Below are 20541 nucleotides of genomic sequence, written 5' to 3' on the forward strand. Positions count from 1 at the left end.
TTAAAATTAAAAGTGAAAAAAAAAATGGGAGAAATGTATTTGTAAAATTATATTTGAATTGTGATATTGTATGTTTGTTTGTATAAGTAAATAAATAAATAAATGCATACACATCTTTCGCATTCACGTTAAGTAAGATATTGAAGAACATTACGCTTTCCATGCATAATATTAAATGAATTTTCTGAAATAAATGGATGTCATCGGCTATAAGAAATTGACAAAGGGCAATCAGTAAGGCTAAGGACGTGAAATCGCGTTGGCTACCAGGCTTACAATACCGAGCCGTTTTTTATAAGTTTGAAGACAGCGGTGTAACTTTGTTTCTTTTTTTCTCGATGCGATCGCCCGGTAGCCTTTGTAACACACCACGATATCGCTTCGAAATTAACCGACTTTGCGATGAGGTCAAAGTACAGTTTTATTTTAAATGATTTTTTCTGTAGCTTTGTAGTCGTTTGTTATAGATATCGTTTACTGCGATTACTAGGAATTGTATATGTTATTTCGCGATTACAATTTTGTCAAATGTGTTCAAAAATTTTTTACAATGAAAAATCTGCCAAATATCATATAACCGTATTATTTTATTTCCAATAATGTAAATGTTCTAATGCATTTTAATGAAAGTTAATTTTTAATAGGGATGTATCTTGTGAAAATAAATCTGTCAACTCACTTATCACATTGGTCTAGTTACGACTAGTTACGCCATCTGTTGGCAGGATATTGTATTTAATTTTGAATTACACTATACGTTAAAATTTAATGTTACTACCATTACAGTTATTCCGAACATTTTTTTAAATTATTATTATAACATGGAATTATTTCAAAATAGAAGACTTTGTGAAAAATATTGTGTTAAGTTATTACATCGGATTACGGCTAAGGCAATAAGTACACATAACTTGTAAATAAAACATGTTATAAAAAAATGTTGAACTAAGACTAATGTGTTATTTTATTTTATCTGTTCAACATCATTTTCCTGACCTATAAGGCTAGTAACACTTGAGTTTAATATTGCTTACGTCCTAAGGTTATGTTTCAGAGTCGATTTATTTTCTTTTTTTTATAAGTGATTAAAATGTCCTCATTTCATGATACTGTATTACTATGAAAAAATCGTGAGTCTTATAATTGTTATAAATCGTGTTTTTTACTCTGCTTACTCATTATTTAAGCGACCTACTTTCCAGTTAAGCGTCGCGGGCAGGTTTGAACTTGAACGATGTTCAATATCGATGCGAGAACCTCCTTGTTGTAAACTTTATAAAGAGGTAAGTGCGGCTTATACGTAAATTGTCTAGAAGAAATATAGACTAGCAAAATTGGAATGATGTGCATTATTACCTTAGACAGTAATAGATGAATGTGTAATAACTTAATTGAAACTTAAGACTGTAATAATGTAGTTCGTAATGATTAAAATAAAATCCTCCTGTGTAATCACTTTCTCAAGTGGACATGTAACTTAAATGTAACTTAGTCAGTCTTTTACATGCTAATCAAATTCTGAAATTGTGTTTTTCTTATTTTGATCTGATATTTAATCAAATGTGAAGTTTATTAAACATATTTTGATAACTTAATATTGAAGTATGTTTTGTCCATATAATCGGCTCTAGGACCCGAATTTTTTTGGAATTTATTTTGTGTGGTAATTAACTAGTAATTTCATTTCATATACTAAATTTGTGTTATTTAAAAAAGTATTTTAATCCCAAAAATGAAGGTGCAAATTTATTTTCTGTCTAGGTTTTTTTTTCGTGTATACTTACGCATTCGAACATACATTTTGTTTTTCATATTTCCTGAAAATCATGAATTTTTTTATCATACCTTGTCCCCGAAACATATTTTCGCTTGTGACTAATGACTTAAACCAACTTAAAATTTGGGCAAACGTAAATATTTATCTAAGAGTAAACCGATAACTACATAAATTAACCGACAATCGTTAAAATTATTTTAGGTCGATGTTGCCAAACTATTTTACAACTCGTATTTAATGTCTAAACAAAGCTTTCCACTCGGCTCTTAGCGTCGATAAAACCGAAAGAACACACTTAAGTTGCACAAAACGCTAACAGCGAAACCGCGCGCAGTAAAATACTTTTTTATACGCGAACGCAATCTATTACCAAATCACCGCAATAAACCACACGCCTCGAACGAAGTAACGTCTGATTTTAATGCTAAAACCTCACTAACTTAACTGCCTGATGTTAGGACTAAACGTTTCACGTGCGCGTATCCAAACAAAGAGTTACGTCGTCGTATTACGCGAAATACTTAAGTAATGCTGCCTCGCAGGTCCAGAACCAAGTGAACGCTTTCCGTTTAACAACCCCATGCAACCGCTCCTCTGTGCTTACGTCACCTCACCCCATACTAAATTCGCCACCCGATTGGCCAATTTACTTTGCCGCGCTTTCTCATGCTACAGTAAGAGTTCACACAGTCTGTTCTTCTCTTTTTTAAATGCTTTTAAACCGTGCGTCAAAAGAGGAAAGAGTATATTCTACTACGCTCCCTTTCATAATGATGTAACCTGTTTAAAATAGGATAGATAATGTGATCGAGTACGCGATGGAAGGAGACGGGGCAGTGTGCCGTTGATTGTAGTAGTGGAGTGCAAAGGGAACGTGCTACCGTGCGTTCAACTATTTATAATCAAATGGGGCGCGCGTGTGTGCGAGTGTTCACACGTTATGCACTGCGCGCACACATCCAGAGGGCTCGGAGCGAGGCAATGATGTGCACGAAGTATTATCCCTTATTACACGTTTCGCTTCCGCGCCGGCCGCACGTACGATAGTGAGCCGACCCGCTTTCGAGTTGTGCGAAGTTTCCGTTTGTTTACATCGAATCCGCTACGATGCATACTGCGTTAGCGATTGTGTCATCGACCGTACGTTTATCGCTGGCCTGCGAGTGATTCACGGACAATGCTCGCCTCGGAGTTTTTTGCGCCGAAACTTTTTGTGAACTTGTGAACTCTCGGCGATCAAAAATTAAGATATCGTTCGCGACGAAACTGTGACGAGTCAGAACTTAGATACTTGTGCCATTTTTGTGTCAAAGTGAATTGTCAGAGAAGAGGAAAAAAAATTTTTCTTCAGATTTTTACAGACTATTTTTCGAAGAGAACTTTTTAAAGTGCTGTTGGAAAATTTTGATCAATAACTTTGTGAAATTTGTATTTTATTAAAACCGAATAAAAAAAACTAATTTGACTAACAAAGAAGACCGCAAAAGTCGAGTGCGGTGATCGAAGTCATCAGAAAATTAACGCATACAAAACAAACGACAATCAGTCGCAGTTTATTACCTAGAAAAAGTTTGGAGAGACAAAGATGGCAATAGCATTCAATCTGCCGAGCGAGAGAGAGGCGACAGAGGAGAACTTCTCGCGACTGAACCGGCTCCTAGCCGAGCTGTACGAGGTGCTTTGCCACATCTTGGTCGCACGACAGCCTGGCCAAGAAGTCCAGGAGAATCGGCGAGGTGAGTGCCCGCGGGAGCCTATCATACCACCTTACCACTTAAGATGCAATTCGACCTACATCGTGAACCTGGTTATGGTTGTGGCCATCCTAAAAGTGTCTCTCGCGTCGTCTCTCTTCAACACGATAAGATAAAAAAAAGAAGATCGTTTTTAGATAAGTATTGTTAACGTCGATACTGCTAAGCAGGTCCTGGACTATTGTTACATATTTTTAAGTCCATCCGTTTTGTATATTTTGAAACATTGTCCGGATGGGATGTTGTGTCAAACTGCACTTAAATTGTAAATGGTGGTTAAATCGATTTGAAATGTTTCGCCGAATCGATTCATTTCATATCGATTTGTTTTATGCGATTCTAACAAATGCGTTCGCTTTAACGGTATATTGCTTTTTGATTTTAAATTTGAGTGAAGTTCGACAAAACGCCACATTCACATTTCATTGTACGAAAATTTTAATGCATTATTTAAAAATGTAACAATGTGAGTAGTAACAATCATTTTTTTAATTCCCAAGTTTTTCCCGTTAATTTAGTATCCCGTATTTTTTTTTCCAACTGGACAGTACTGATGAAATTCTTAGATGTTTAGCATTGACAATTTTAGTGTTGTTAAGTTTCATTATTTAGTTACATTTTCATTTGATCTCCTATTTTGTTTTATCGCTTTAGTTTAATTTATTACAATTATTCGAATTAGATTTATCTTCATAATTAGCATTTATTTAATTTAAACCTTATAATGGAACAATTAAGTATGGATCTCAAATTTTAATTTAGTTCCAAATATCGATAGTCATAATTTCTCTTGTTTAAGTTCAAAGTTCTTTTTTAGACGCCAAATATTAGTTAAATGTATAAAATCTTAAGATTTTTATTCTATGGACGATCAAACGTTTTTCATTTGTTATCTGTCATCTATCAAAAAATCATTTAACTGTAAATAAGGATGTGTAATTTGTTTTTTTGCTTTTGTTCTGTTATCGATAAAATGTAAAAAAATATCGATGATTTAAAAAAAATTGTTTCCTAATTTGTATAAACCGATAGTATTAATTTAAAGTAGATCTAACTTTTTTACATGTAAATATTGCATTTAAATGTTTGTGATTTTTGCCGTATAAGCGTACTCTAAACTTTTTCCCTTATATTAATTTACTTGCATATAAGTGAAACATGTAATCGACAAATAAACTGGATTGTGTTTAACTTCCCGATCATTTATATGGGAGCATTGTGAAATAAATTTATTATTTTATCAAATAAACAATGCATTTTTTCTTAAGTATCTTACAAAAAAACCCAATACATCTACGTGATATAGACAATCGCTCACTCAACCAAATTTCAATTAAATGTTACTGTAGAAAAAACTGAAAGGTATAAAATAAAAATATCTGTTAAGTATTTATTAGGAAATTGTATAACAAATCAGAAAATGCAATGCATAAACAAAAAATAGCGTCAGGATCAACCAATATCAGAATAATCGCATCGATCACAACAAAAATGGGCCACTCGCCATTTGCCCTCTAATATTAGAACAAGACCCGTTTGGCTCACTATGAACTTGTTGTAACATGTTCCGATTGAAACAATGGACCGAAAAGGTTTTATAGCGCGTAAATTAAAGGGTGTTCTTTTATTTGAAAACAAGCTTTTGTTCCAGAATACAAAAAAAAATTAAACATCAGCTCAAAACATTCTGCTCTACAATTTCCAGATTTAAAATATTTAAGAAAAGTCTAGAAAAGTAATTTATTTACAATGGTACAAAGAATTTCTTTACAAACTTTTTCTTATAAGCTTATAAATAACTATAAGTTTTAAAAAATCATTAAGATAAATAAAAAAAATGTAAAGACGTGATCATTTCCGAACTTGATACTAAAAGATCGACGGAATCGTGTTTTCTGTCACGACCTTTCTTATAAGACGCAAATCGTAAGCGACAACTAAGTTACAACTTAACTCCAAAATGACGCGTCCTTAGAACAACGTTATGTTGAAGTATTTAAAGTCTTATAACAAAAAATAGACAATTAACAAATTATAACACATACTTTATTAAAAAAAAAATAGTTTAAAAATCGTATTAGATTTTTATCAATACATTTATTGTTCTTTAAGTTATAATAAAAGATAAAAACGATGAGATAAACTAAAAAAAATCATTGTAAGTATAAGTTAAGTTATTAAAAAAAGGACCTTCATGAATTTAAAATCAAAAAGCAAAACGAGTTACTAGTTATTTTTCAACTTACGTAATTTTATTTTACATTAGCTTTGGCCCGCGAATACGTCCGCGTGGAATTAAAAAAAATAAAAGCAAGTAGCCTATGTGTTCTTCCAGACTATGCTCTAGATCTATGCCAAATTTCATTTAGATCCGTGAAGCCGTTTAGGCTACAAACTCTAACAAACATCCATCGATCTAAACTTTCACATTTCTAATGTTACTAGATTTAACAGCATGATCTTCGTACTTTTTTCAACAAAAGGTAAGTTACGCTTTTATTCGATTGTTATTCGATAGAAAACGAAACGCTTCGATAATTTTAAAGCTAGTATTTTTTGTCATGAATCAAAATTAAATCGATTTTAAGTTCACACTTTTGTATTATAAATCGGTTTCAACTTTCTTTAATTAACATTTTTTAAAGTATTTTTTCAATAACTTACAAATTGACTTTATTCCTATTAGATGTCAAATCACCACTAATAGCAATAATTAACTTTTATAAAATTCTCATAAGAAAATTTCGAACACATTAATATATCAAATAACGCAGTTATACTTATGATTTAAGTCTAGATTTTTTGTTAACATATCAATAATTGAATTGGAAACTAAGGTTATTGATTTCCTAAACAAAAGAAAACTGTTTAATAGTCATCCTGAAAATAATATCCATCCAGACAAATGAAGCCAAAACGAAAGAGAAACATTATTCGTGTTAACAATGACCAGCAATAAACGATTCATCATACAGTTAGTTTCGATATATCTTTATGCGCTTATTTACATAATATATTTTAGTTTTATTTATAAACGGTGCATCATCACAGTTAATATTACTAAGGTTGTTACAGATTATTGCCGTGTAATATTACGTTACACCATGTAACGTCAGTAACCTTTAGGGCAACAATATTCAAATGAGTTACAGAAATATTTAAGATTAGCTTTTGCTTGCGACTTCGTCCGAGTGAAATAAAAAAAAAAGTGAGTAGCCTATGTGTTCTTCCAGACTATTTTCTACATCTGTACCAAAATTCATCAAAATCCGTTCAGCCGTTTAAGCTACAAACTCTAGCAATCATCCCTCTATCTAAACATTCGCATTTATAATATTACTTGCTTTCGTACGCGACTCCGTCCGCGTGGAAGTAAAAAAAAAACAAAAGTAAATAGCCTATGTGTTCTTCCAGACTATCCTCTGCATCTATACCAAATTTAATTGAAATCCGTTTAGCTGTTTAGGCTACAAACTCTAGCAATCATCCATAGATCTAAACTTTCGCATTTATAATATTAGTAAGATACGTAAGATTGATTGAAGCTCTTACTCGCGACTTTGTCCGCATGAATATAAAAAAATATGGCCTATATTACTCACAGGTCCAGACAATACAAAAATACAGATCTGTCCTCTTTATAACATTAGTGTATAATAGTATAGATGAAGAAAACCTAAGCTATAATAGTACCTATGTCCTGCTCTAAGGTCGTTGTACTACCAGGGTCAAAACCACTTATACAACAGCTGCCGTCAACTCTACTAATTGTATATCTTGAACTTTACTAGTACACTTTTAGTTTTTCTACAAGTTAGTAAAAAGTAAAAATAACAATGTTGCCTTAATAAGAGTAAGTTTTCATTACAAAATACAAGTACATCTACATTTATCTTTTAGTAAATTTAAAATGGCTCTCGCCCACGACTCCGTTCGTGTGCAATAAAAAAAAGTTGGCTATGTGTTCTATGCTCTACATCTATCCTAAATTCATCGAGATACGTTAAGCAGTTTACACTACGAACTCTAACAATCATCCATACATCCATCTAAACTTTTCATTTATCATGTTGGTGTGATTAAATATCAAAATATGTTATTTATAATTTTTTTAAACCTGCTTACTGTTATCACTTGAACCGTAACAAAACAGCGCTAGTAAAATTCCACGTAGGTTTATTTAGCGTTTATTACATTAAAGTAGTTTTAAGTTAAATAAATAAAACAATATTTAATCCTTGTCTACACTACAATAATGAATAAAAAAAAGTAATTAAAAACAAGATAATGAGAAACGTAACTAATGAAATGAAAAAAAAGTAAAAAGAAACATTTAAAATTAGCGTTGCAATGCTGACTGGATTGGGTCCTCGCTCAGCTATAAACGCTGGATGTTCCTATTGAAGTACCAGCGCTGATCTTCCGCGAGAACCCTTGGGATCATCCTTTTAAATATGAAGTCATCAATTTATCATGAATTTATGAAGACATCAAGTGACTCCATATATTTAAACGATAAATAAATAATAATAATAATGCAGAAACATTGCTATTTATTCCCTTATCAAATGAGCGAATTTCTAAAGCTACTTAGAGTCAAAATAGTAAACAAACTATACAATTTATTACAACACCATATTTCCAAACGATGAACCGCGTTAGTGTAAGTCGTTAAATTATTGTCCAGTCCGTATGTTAATTTCAGTTTATTTATTCTCCCAATTAACACTTTAACCGACCAACTTGTTTATTGCGGTGCATACTTGTTAAGCTTTGTATCACAAAGGGTCGTTTAAACGATATCTAAATATTTTAATAACTTTCCGGTCTTCGCTGCAAGGAAATCTGAAATGGTAACAAGACTGAAGATTAGAATCGATAAAGATAAGTTAAGTAATAAGAAATAAAGACAGAAGAGATAAATTTGTAGAGTATTGTATATTAGGTCAAACTGTGATAAATAGGAATAAAACGTAGTTAAGGAATAGTTGTAAAATAAATAGTTAAGGCTGTTCTATCAATAGTTTTACTGATAGTATTACGTTAGAATGTGAATTTTAAATAAAAAAAATAAAAACTGAAAAAAGCAACGTCCCTGAAATCATGTTAGGGGTAAGAGAGGGCGACACAGAGCTGCCCGTTAATAAAAACTTAATAAAGCCACGCTTATACTACAAATTTCAGAAAAATGTCCACAGACAGGTTGTAGGCGCATCATCACTTAGTTCAGTTGAAGTAGATTCTGGTCAAACGCTTTATTAATAATAATAATAAAAAAGGGGGGCTTGCGAAGCGAAATATTTATGTTTTGTTTTAGTGTTCGGAAAAAAAATGTTAATTGTTAAATCTTTAACATGAGGTACTTACTTTAAAATCAAAGACACGTGCAATGTTACACACATAGTAATACAATCAGTTGAATAATAATCATTAAGCTCTGCTTCCTGAGCTAGGTGAGGACCTGTATTACAGGAGGCAGCGCTTTCTCTTAGTCTAAGTACTTATGTGATCAAGTACATGTGTTTGGGTATGTGAGTGTGAGTGTGTGTGTTTATATATAAGTTTATACATATCAGGTTTTATTTCTAAGAACTATAGACCAAAGACAAGGGAAGGAAAGACGTTGAAAAGGTTCACAAAAATTGTTACATATTTACTATAGATTACGATAATTTAAAAATTAAATTAATTTATTAACTTGCATTCACTTTTCACTTAAAAATAAAAGTACAAGTGAATAAAACTGTTGGACGTTTTTTTAACTAACCACTCAGCATTAATATGGTAGGGGGATGTAATGTATTCCACAGGTGTTGTCCCAAACAGGTGCCGGGGTTTTTTTAGTCAGGTCCAGAGATGTTCAATAGAGCTTTGTCTGAGTTCGCTTGTTCCCCGATTTGGTGTATTTCAATTGTTTTTTTTAGTCCGTAGCTTCGTATGAATATTATATGCCAGTTTTGAATTTAGAACAGTTTAATATGAAGGTTTTATTAGGATATATTAATTACGTCCACCTGAAATTAAAAAAAAATGAAATAATTACAACCTATGTTACTCACAGATAAATTACCTTTCTAACGGTGAAAGTATTTTTAAAATCGAGCCAGGAGTTTTCGAGTTATTTCCTTACATAAAAATGCAAATCTTTCCTCTTTATAATATTAGTATAGATTGCTTTCATAATAATTAAGTCATTGTAAGTAATATTTTGATGTGAATTGTAAATTCAACCAACGTTACTAATATTATAAATGCGATTGTTTAGATGAATGGATTGTTTGTTACCAGCTGTTGCCTAAACTGATGAATGGATTTCCATGAAAGGCATAGATGTTAGTCTGGAAGAACATATAGGCTACTTACTGTTGTCTTTAATTCCACGTGTACAAACTCGTTACGCTAGCTAATGTATAAAAATCTTTCTGTGTGTTTTGTACAATAAAATAAAAAAGAATTAGCTCAAACAATATAGATTCCTCAACTAGTATATTATTACTACAGACCGGTGCGTACGCATGCGTATTAAAATGTCAAGGATGTTTTCGCAGTAGGCAAGTCTGCACTGTATAGGTCAATGTGTCAGATACGATTGTGTAGCATAAATGCATGTATTTACTCCACTAGTGAATAAATAGCAATTATTATTGCGTGAAAAGTGATATGATGAAGAGAGTGGTGACTGAGATGACGGATAGTCATTTGGAGGACGAAAACGCGGTGCGTCGAATATACGGGAATAGGATAATGAAAGCTGTTTAAATATAAATGATTGCTTCGGAATATACAAGAAATCTGAGTAGTATTTTTAAGGCCTTATAAATGTACAGTCATGCAGTAAAACACTATTAGACCAAGACTGCTGTTTTTTTTATAACATAAGGTGGCAAACGAGCAAGTGACCACCTGAATCCGACAAAATGGCGAAGCGACCGCTGCCCATAGACATCCGCAATTGCAAATGCGTTGCCTACCCTTATCCGACAGAGGAGGAGACGCACATAAAGAGGATATTTCCCCTTCCTATGCATCTCCTCCACCGTCAAATCCACTTCCCCTTCGCATCCTCTCCTTATAAGAAAAGGGTAGTAAAGAGAAAGGGACTTAAGTTAGGCCTCCGGCACCACACTCATCAGACGAAACACGGAATTGCTTCCACTTCACGCCTGTCTTCTGTGTGGTCGTGGTATTACACCGGGCGTGCCGGCCCATTCGTGCTAAGATGTTAAAGCGGGCACTACCACTTCTAAAAGTATGCAGTATATTGGCTATCCAATTTTGATCTCCTTACAACTGAACACTAAATAAGAGTAACCTATTTTGTAATTCATTTTATAGTTATTGTCTTATTATTTATTACATTTATTGTGATTCTCAAGATCAATACCTACATTATCGTTTAATTTAGATACGCTGGTATCTGCCTCGTAGGACCATTGTTTTGTTTTTGAGAGTTTTTCATAAAAAGAAGGAAATAAATTTATATGTAATATATTTGTAAGATATTAAACAAAACATGAAAAAGGTTAACACATTAAAATACAAAAAAAAGTATAGAAAAACTGGCCACACAACCGCTGTCGTGGGAGTTGTAACATGCATTAATGCAATGTACTTCATATTTAAAATAGACATTTCTGTCTACCTCAAAAAGAAGTAACAGTACACTAGTTTAAGCTGCAACCGACAGCTCTATTAAATAGCTTACGTAAGAGAGCTCTGGGGCACGATAATTGCGGCCACGTGCGACCAATTATAGCGAAGACAAAGGCTCTTTTGTCGACGTAATTGTCAACAACTTGACATTGTTTTACATCACGACGTTACCGATCTTACAACTTATAGATAGAGTAGAAACACTATGAGTTTCCACTGTTGTTACACTTGTATACAAACATATTACCGTCACTATAATTATTTTTCAAAAAACAAAGACAGCAACGTTTTAGTTAATACAAGTGGAGTTTCACGATAAGATAGTCTTATTGTAGAACATTATGGACTCTAGAAGGTTCTAGAATCTAGTATTCTAAAATCTAGACTATACTAATACTATAATTAGGAAAGATATAATTTTGTATCCATCGAATAAAATCAAAAACTACAATTAAAGAAGTTACACTATTATTAAGTAACAAAGGCACAAATTTTATTAGATTTTTTTGATACCTCGAGAACGAAGTCGCGGACAAAGACTAGTCTCATAATAATAGGTCTTTAAAATACACCTTATTCACCATAATAATATAAATTACTATTACTACTCTATGAACCTTGTAATTTAAAATGTTTTGTTATACGTCGCAATTGAAAACTTGATTTGACAAAGCGAGGTCAGGTAGTCTATACTCGAATGCAATATTACTAGAACGGAGTTCAAAGTGTGTATTATTAAATTATTTTAGATACTATTGTCTCATTAAATTATTTAAACTTTCGTGAGACATTTTATAATTAATTATTTACGGCTTACTCACGTATACTTTTCTTTTTCCGGTGACGGCACCGACCAGTTTCAGACCCTGCGGGGGTCCTTCTTCAGTGCGAGGCGCGACGCGAACGCGATACATACTTAACCCTCGCCCTGAAGAAGGACCCCCGCAGGGTCTGATACTGGTCGGTGCCGTCACCGGAAAAAGAAAAGTATACGTGAGTAAGCCGTAATTAATTACTATTGTCTCCTTAAAATAAAATTTCAAAATTCATAATCTTAAACCTTCATTACCTCCTACTTGGAAATAAATACAATTATGTATGTATACGAGTTAAATTTAATCTGTTTTCTGTGTTAAATACGCTACTAACTTCCTCCTTACATTATGAATGCGAAAGTTTAAATGGATGGATGTTTCCTACTATGTATCAATAGAACAGCCCAACGGATCTCGCTGAAATATAGCATGTATTAACATAGCGTCGAAGAACAGATAAGCATCTGATGTTTTTCCCGCGTGGACGGAGCCGCGGTATATAGCTAGTTTAATGTAATTTAATTCTTTATTCCCACATAAATGAGCTTATCTCTAACTATTTATAACAACGTGTTATTCTTAACTATCTATACTATTATAATAAAGCGTAAACACACCGTTCTTTGTTGCCTAAGATGTCAGCAATTACAACATATTTTTGAATAACTCTTTTTTTATTTAAAAGCCCTAAGTTTACGTCACGCTATAGGCTATATATTTTATCGCCATTAAACTTAGGGGGTAAATATTTGGATAAAAACTCTAATGTGGGAAAGACACCATAAGTTGCTGCCAACATAAAGGAAGCAAGATTGCTAAGTTTTATCATGTCATGTCATTTTGACATTTGCTATTGATAATTTGACAAATGTACACAATAAAATAAAATTTTTGTCATTTCATGCGGATGAAGTCGCACAGGAACAGCTAGTGTTATGATACACATAATGCACAACATAACGTTAAATTTCGTAGTAACATAAAACAATGCCTAATAACTTGTGGGAACTTACGCTTCATTGCCTGTGAATTATAATAGTTGAGTACCTTATTTAAATTACGGCATTATAAAAATATCTCTTGTGTTATTGTCGATTAAGAGAGAAGTTAATAGTCATTTCGTTGTTTATTTCAAGCCATTAACTAAACAAGTAAGTGTATATTGGACTATTAAATGTAACTTTGACACTTTACGTTACGAAGCTTACTCGCTTTTGCCTGTGATTCCAAATAAAAGAACATTTAGAGATAGGTCAGTTTGCTTCAGGCTATGCTCTACATTGTGCTAATATTCATCTAAATCCTTTCTGGAGGTACGTTATAAAACTATCAATCCATATAGATTAGTCTTAAGGGGAAATAAATGTTGACTACAAGAGACTAACTTTTGCCTGCGTCTTCTTAAATGTAATTAACAAGATCATAGCAAGTTCTTTATGTGTTCCAGACTGTATTCTATATCTACCCATTGCACATTTTTTTTTTATAACAAAAGGTGGCAAACAAGCAAGCGGCCACGTGAATCCGCCAAAATGGCGAAGCGACCGCTGCCCATAGAGATCCGCAATTGCAGATGCGTTGCCTACCCTTATCCGATAGAGAAGGAGATGCGCATAAAGAGGATATTTCCCCTTCCTATGTATCTCCTCCTCCGTCCAATCCACTTCCCCTTCCAATCCTCTCGTTATAAGAAAAGGGCGGTAAAGAGAGAGGGACTTAAATTAGGCCTACGGCACCACACTCATCAGACGAAACACGGAATTGCTTCCATTTCACGCCTGTCTTCTGTGTGGTCGTGGTATTACACCGGGCGTGCCGGCCTATTCGTGCTAAGATGTTAAAGCGGGCACTACCACTGTAAAATATACATATCATACATCTGCCTAGAGATACCTTCTTCCATCCATCCATATTTCGCATTTATATTAGTAAGACTTTACTTAACAAGATAATGTGGGATTCAAATTTCCTTTTCTGGTGAACATAATCAGGTTTAACTCAATATTAATATTTACTCAAGCTTTAAAAGCAATCAAAACTCTGTAATACGGCGATAATAATAAATTTGTATTAGGCTTAAGAAATCCTTAAGTTTTTTTTTTATAACATAAGGTGGCAAACGAACAAAGTTCGACACGATGTGCATTATTAAGTGCTCTGTTTCATTTTAGTAATTCAGTTTGTTGTTATAAAGTTTTTTTTTAAATGTTTTCAACCAGCTTTCGTCCGCGTTTGATTAAAAAAAACGTTAGTAGCCTTTGTACCACAAGACTATCCTCTACATCTATACCAAATTTCATCGAGAATCGTTCAGCCGTTCAGGCTACAAACTCTAATAAGCTTACTTACTTTTGTTTTTTTTTTAATTCCCTTGATGGAGTCGCGGTCAAAAGTTAGTATGGAATAAAACGGATTACAGTGCATACTAGCATAATGATTTTATATAATTTGCAAGTTAATTTTGTTTTAACAATTTGAGTCATATCCTCAGTATGATTAATTATACAATATTTCAACCAAGCGTAAAATGATCTGTCGTTTTTTTTTTGTGCAAATTATATGCAATAAAACTAACCGCGATAACTGATTCTTGGTACCCGACACATCGTTCCAGGAAGGTCTGAAGGAAAATCACACTGCTTTAATATATTTTTCGATACGTACACATTTACATTTTAAGAGCGCTCGCACCTTTGTCTAAACCATCGCACAACTGTTTAGTCCCGATTTGATCCCTTTGATCTTATATGGAGGTGCTTACTATTCGATTTTTAGTTGTGCAACTAAACAGTTGAGGCTGCGAAACAATCGACAATCGCACAATAGTTGTGAGGTAGTTTAGTCAAAGGTGTACCTTGTGTCGCTCTTAGTGTAGACCGAAGAAGGAAGGTTTTATTTTAATATTCTATGTATTTTTTTCTGCAACTGAAGCAGGGTATTATACTTACTTTATGTATTAAACATCTGACTCCTTTAGCTTAACTATATGTGTATTAATTTGAATTCTTTCTTACAGGTAAGTAATTCCAACATCGTTGCAAAAATCAACATCATTTAACGTAAGTAGAATTGCCGTTTGCACTGCCGAAACTGTCACACAATACATGTTTTTGTACCGCTTCATTTGTTTAATATCTCAACTATGTCAGAATGTGAGTGTCGATGTCTCAAAGGTTTAAGCACTTGACTTGTAGTCTTCAGGTCTTGGGTTCGAATCCCGCCATGTACCAATGTGATTTTCGATTTTCGAATTTCATATGTACATACCCGACGTTCTTACGGTGAAAGAAAACATCGTGATGCCTACATATGGGAGAAGAAGTTCAAAGATATGTGGCAAGTCAACCCGTAGTGGGGCAGCGTGGTTTATATGTCCTAGTACTCTTTACTTAGGGTAGACTACAAGTCCCTTAGTGGGGACATATAGCTGGTGATGATAAGTGAAAATGTAAATGATTATTTAATTATTTAAATTAACTCAACCATATAGTTCAATCACATTGAAAAATCTCTGTCATCTTTTGTAACCTTGTAACAAAAACTGTGACACCGGATAAAGCGATTACGATTTCAATCCATAACTATCGAATTCTAATCTAATCCTTATGGTAATGGATTATGGTTCATATTTGATTTAAAATTGTTTAGCTGAATAACAAATTCGTGATGACCGATCATAGAAAGCTTGAAGGAAAATTGATTAACTTTCATTTTGAAGTTGAACCAGCTTGAGACTCATAATACGAGTGGCATAATATCAACAAATAACTATATTTTCTTTTAGGTTTACTAAGTTTCCTATGAGGTCTTAGAATCCGCGCACAACCTTTAAGTAAACACAACTGTTTAGTTGCGCTTTGATTCTCATGAGCTATGGAGGTGCGCACACTACTCGATTATAATTGTACAACTAAACAGTTGAATTGCCTGCGAAACAATCGACAATCGCACAACAGTTATGGGACAGTTTACTCGAAGGTGTGCGCCCACTTACAAAGATGACACTGATGAAAGTTGGCTTTTATTATCTGTTGTTTGTATGCACTCCACCGTTGTTGCGGATTTATCACTGAACTCGACTCTACCATCGTTCTTAAATATATCAAATGCTATCCTAAAATTGTTATAATATTAGTAAAGACACATATGGAGGATGTTTTAACGTTTGTTGTTTAAAGTCAAAACAACTTATAAACTCTAGCAACTAGGTTGCTCTAAAATATTTGATCTCTTATTTATATCTGCAATCCTTTAATTTTCGATTAATGTAAACCTATAGATTATGAGTATCGTTAAGTTTTTATATCTTGATGGAAATCTAATCCTTAAATTAACTCTTGAAGTTATATTGTGTTAATCTGCAAAATAAAACTCGAACGAAAACCGGAACGAAAACATAAATCATTTGCAAGCAACACTCAGCGTAAGCCAATATCTGATGCAGTTTCGAAACAAACAAAGATTTAACACTAACACAGAAAACTGAAACTGTATCCCAACTGAATAGAGTTTAGATTCCTTTGTTTATGTAATACAATGTGTATGAAATAAGTTTGTAAAATAACAAAATAAGAAGATAGTATAGAGCAATACAAAACCTTATGGGTGCCACGCTTCATTTAGCAAAAGTATATCGAATTCATCTTCTGTAACGTCTGCCTGGCGTATGTTTTTACTAAAAATTGTGCTAGGACTTAATGGCAGTACTCTTGTACGTTCTGATAAATTGGCACTTTGCTTGCTTTCCTACTCGTAGTTTCATCTTTTGATATTCTATTACAAAAATAACAATATGGTTTATGAACTTTAGATGATTTAGTTCGTCGTAATGTTCCAATTTTAAGTTATATTATTTATCGTAGTTCGAAATATTTCAATGGAATATACGATTTGTATCAAAGATTTTAGAATTATTGCAAGAATTCTACATAATTCTACAACAATATTCTTTTTACACTTTTTAAATCTCCTTTCTTCTCAATTTTTAATCACACTAAGAGATCACACCCTATTGAGTCAACATAATTGATTTCACAATAGGGTACGTTAGTACTATAGAAATTCTGTAGTGTTTACCGTCCTCGTGTGAAACAATTGATAAACGTCAATGATAATAATGGCCAAAGCATTTGGTAGTCACGAAGTATTAAAGGTCCCTGTGGCATTAGCAAGTGCCAGAGCATTTGAAGTAACCCCTCTTTGTCGTCTTCACCTTTCATTTGTTTATTACAATAATAATTATTGTGGTATTAACAGCACATACACGTCACCATTAATAATGTGAGGGACATTTTTTCTCACCCAATGCATACAGGAAGGAAACATACTCTCTTTCTGTGGGTCACCTCCTCTATTTAAAGTAAGTAACGCGTAAGATACATTGCCAATTGAAAATGCCTATGGGTGTTCGTTATTTTAACAAAATCAGACTACTTGCTTGTTTTCTTATTATAAAAAATCAAAGAGAAAGAACTAGTTAAACATTAAGTCTTCACCATAAAGATCATTACACGAACACGTTACAACTACCTAACATTTGTAAATCACTGAATATTAAAAAGCTACCATCAATCTGTTATGGTCGTAGCCATTAGACCACGTGACTGGCGCAGGCGCAGATGTAGAGACGTCGATAATTATGTATTAAATTTATGCGTCGTCTTATGAATTTATTGTGATGCTTATAGTTGCTGTAAGATGTATTTTATTGTATAGTTATTCATATTTAAACGACATATTATTCATTCACTAGGTACAGACAGAAACTCCATTCGCGCGGAATTAAACAAAAAAAAATGCAAGAACCTATGTGTTCTTTCAAACTGTCCTCCACATTTATGCCAAATTTCATCGAGATCTGTTCAATCGTTTAAGCTACAAACTCTAACAAACATCCATCCATTAATTCAAGTAAATTTTCGCATTTATAACATAAGTTAGTTTAATTACTAAGACACCTTCATTGACTGGTAAAAGCGTAACATGATATCAAAGTTCAATGTACTTATAATCAACTTCTGCTAAATGTTTTTATCCTGCTATTCTTCGAAACTTATCTTATAAAAATGCAAGGTTTGTCAACACTGATACTACATTGTAAATCTTTCATTCCAACTACTCTTATTGGTATTTGTGCAACTGGCACACTTTTAATAAAATAGACAGACCATTACCTTGTAACATAAAATACATTAAAACAAGTGAATGTCCTTCTCATCTCTAGATATTTGTAACTCTGCTTGACCCAAAGTTGACCTGTCTCGTATTATCTAAAATATCACAGCGCGTGTCGGTGGAAGGAAACGGTTGACACTTGAAGACCGACCACCACACGCGACGTCTGTGCAACGTCAACGCGACGCGAACCTATAATGTTCATGATGGCTGATTGTAAAATAACAAACGTTTTTTATATCGACTTAATGGATGCTAGCTGACACACTGTCGCGTAAAACATGCAGCTTTTTATATTAAGTTTTAACTACCACAGTCAGAATTGTTTAGTACCTTATTGAGTAATAATTTTTCGTAGTAAATTTATACTAAGGTCCTCTTTTGGGTCGCAATTAACGCCTTATTAAATGCGGGAATTATTAGTATAGTAAGCTTATAATCTTTCATCCTGTTAGGGCCTGTCCCATCAAATTTTAAATTGTCTGATAGCAATCAAACGTGCAAAAAATGTGATGGAAATATCATATTTTGTTACCTTATCTGACAGTAACGCCATTTTTAAGCTATTTGAGCCTCTATCAGCCAGTGTTGGGACAGGCCCTTGGTATAGTTAATGTTTTTTCTAGAATTTTGAATAATGTAGTGCTCATGTACTTTTAGAGTTATAGTAATTTAACTCGATCTCTTTTCAACATTTGTTAATAGTATGAATTATCTATGAATGTTGCATCTCCACTACTAACGAGTATGTTCCCTTTAAAACATGTTCATCAATCTAACTGTCCGTGTGTCAGACAGTAACGTACTCGCATCTCAAGTGGCATTGCCTACGCACCGACGGCCGACTACAACGTACGGTTATGTTTAATGATCGGTAATCTTCGGTTAATTCGCCCTAATGATTGGGATAAGTACCCTGGTTGTATTATATGTTCACCTAGTTAGCGGTCTTCAAAATCTATTCAGTATGAAATCTGTGTGATTTCTTAACATGTGTATAGAGGCAGAGATTGTTCTATTCTTTCAGTTCTTAATATACCAGGTTTATCACACCTTGTATGTTATATACATTTCTAACTAGCGCGATACGTACCAGGTATTTTAGACCTGGTTTCGCATTCAACGTGTTGGAACCTATGTTCATTATTCCAATTGTAATCGTCTACAATACGTTTGTACCAATTAGCTCTAGTTTGTCTTAAATTAGGAGCGATTTCTTATTTTTCATCTTTAAGACACAAACTTGTCATTTACAGAACGGGATTTTGTCATTTATGGTTTTTGAGTCGTCCAGAAATCAAGTTTTTCTATGTATTATGCTTTCAGTAAAGAACAAAATCATTAAACCCGTATCTAGAAATATATAATTCTAATTCAATTAAATATTAATGGGGGTAATTTTCAATTCGCTTCGCTTTCTAATACCAAAGAGTTGAAAATGATGAGCTTCGTTCTAAGTAATCTGATTTACAATTATCTCATTCAGGTCAGTCTTAGAAAAAATAACCCTTTGAGCTGAATGCACTAACTGCAAATCTAGGGTCTAAACTAAGTCAGTATTAAATCATAGGAAATTACCGCGACAAGTACGAGCTTAACTCGGCTAAAGTGACGTCGTAAACTCAGCGGTAGCAGGGCGTACACAAAGACTTTTTTGCCGTGTATCACACCGCAGCGTAGTTAACTAATGTTTGAAATTCGAACAAGATTCTTTTTTTAGGATTCCCATTTTAAATTAACTGCACTTCTCCGTCGTCGTCTAATCGTCGTTCATGTCTAAATGCAGCTTAAACTATGACAACGGAAACAAAATTAGACTAGCAAAAAAGACTTAAATTGTTGAGACGACTTAAATTTATGTTATTTAGCATATAATGTGTTGAATCACGTAAAATTATCTTGACACATGGCACGCGAACCCACTATTTTATGAAGAAAAGTACAAACAAACAGTAATATTTGTTTCTAATGGTAGAGTCGAGCAGTAACTGGCATCATTAACGTTCAAAGTCCTGACCAAATTCTCTAAAAATCGTTGATACTTTGTTACTATTTTGAGTTCGATTTTATAATGTAGTTATTAACAAAAGATTTAGTTAAATTAAAAACTGTAACAATCCTTGAATAATACGTCTCACGAACATAGTTGTTCGTGTGAATAATTACAACATTACGATGCGGTGTAACAGACGGCCACTTTAAGTGGTCGCATAGTGTACTTCATCAGGCAACAACAGACTAAACAGCGTTTAAGTTTTGATTTATTATGCCATTGCTGGCAAACGGTAAATCCGTGATCATTCCGTCTGTCGCTTAATGTGGCTCGTGATAATGGACGATTACGCAACGGGTGATTTAAAAAGGCCGG

The 20541-nt window shown here is 33.4% G+C and overlaps 1 protein-coding gene across 1 annotated transcript in view; it reads left to right on the plus strand.

Moving 5' to 3' along the window:
• The first annotated feature begins 2709 nt into the window (after positions 1-2709).
• Positions 2710-20541, plus strand: part of LOC106110350 — an 86763-nt gene continuing 68931 nt past the window's right edge. Inside the window, exon 1 of the mRNA XM_013292149.1 lies at positions 2710-3513. Coding sequence (XP_013147603.1) covers positions 3363-3513 — 151 coding nt within the window. The 5' untranslated portion in view covers positions 2710-3362. The remainder of the gene's footprint in view (positions 3514-20541) is intronic.

Source organism: Papilio polytes, unplaced genomic scaffold (assembly GCF_000836215.1).
Source record: "Papilio polytes unplaced genomic scaffold, Ppol_1.0 DF820678.1, whole genome shotgun sequence".
In the NCBI taxonomy this organism is placed as follows: domain Eukaryota; kingdom Metazoa; phylum Arthropoda; class Insecta; order Lepidoptera; family Papilionidae; genus Papilio; species Papilio polytes.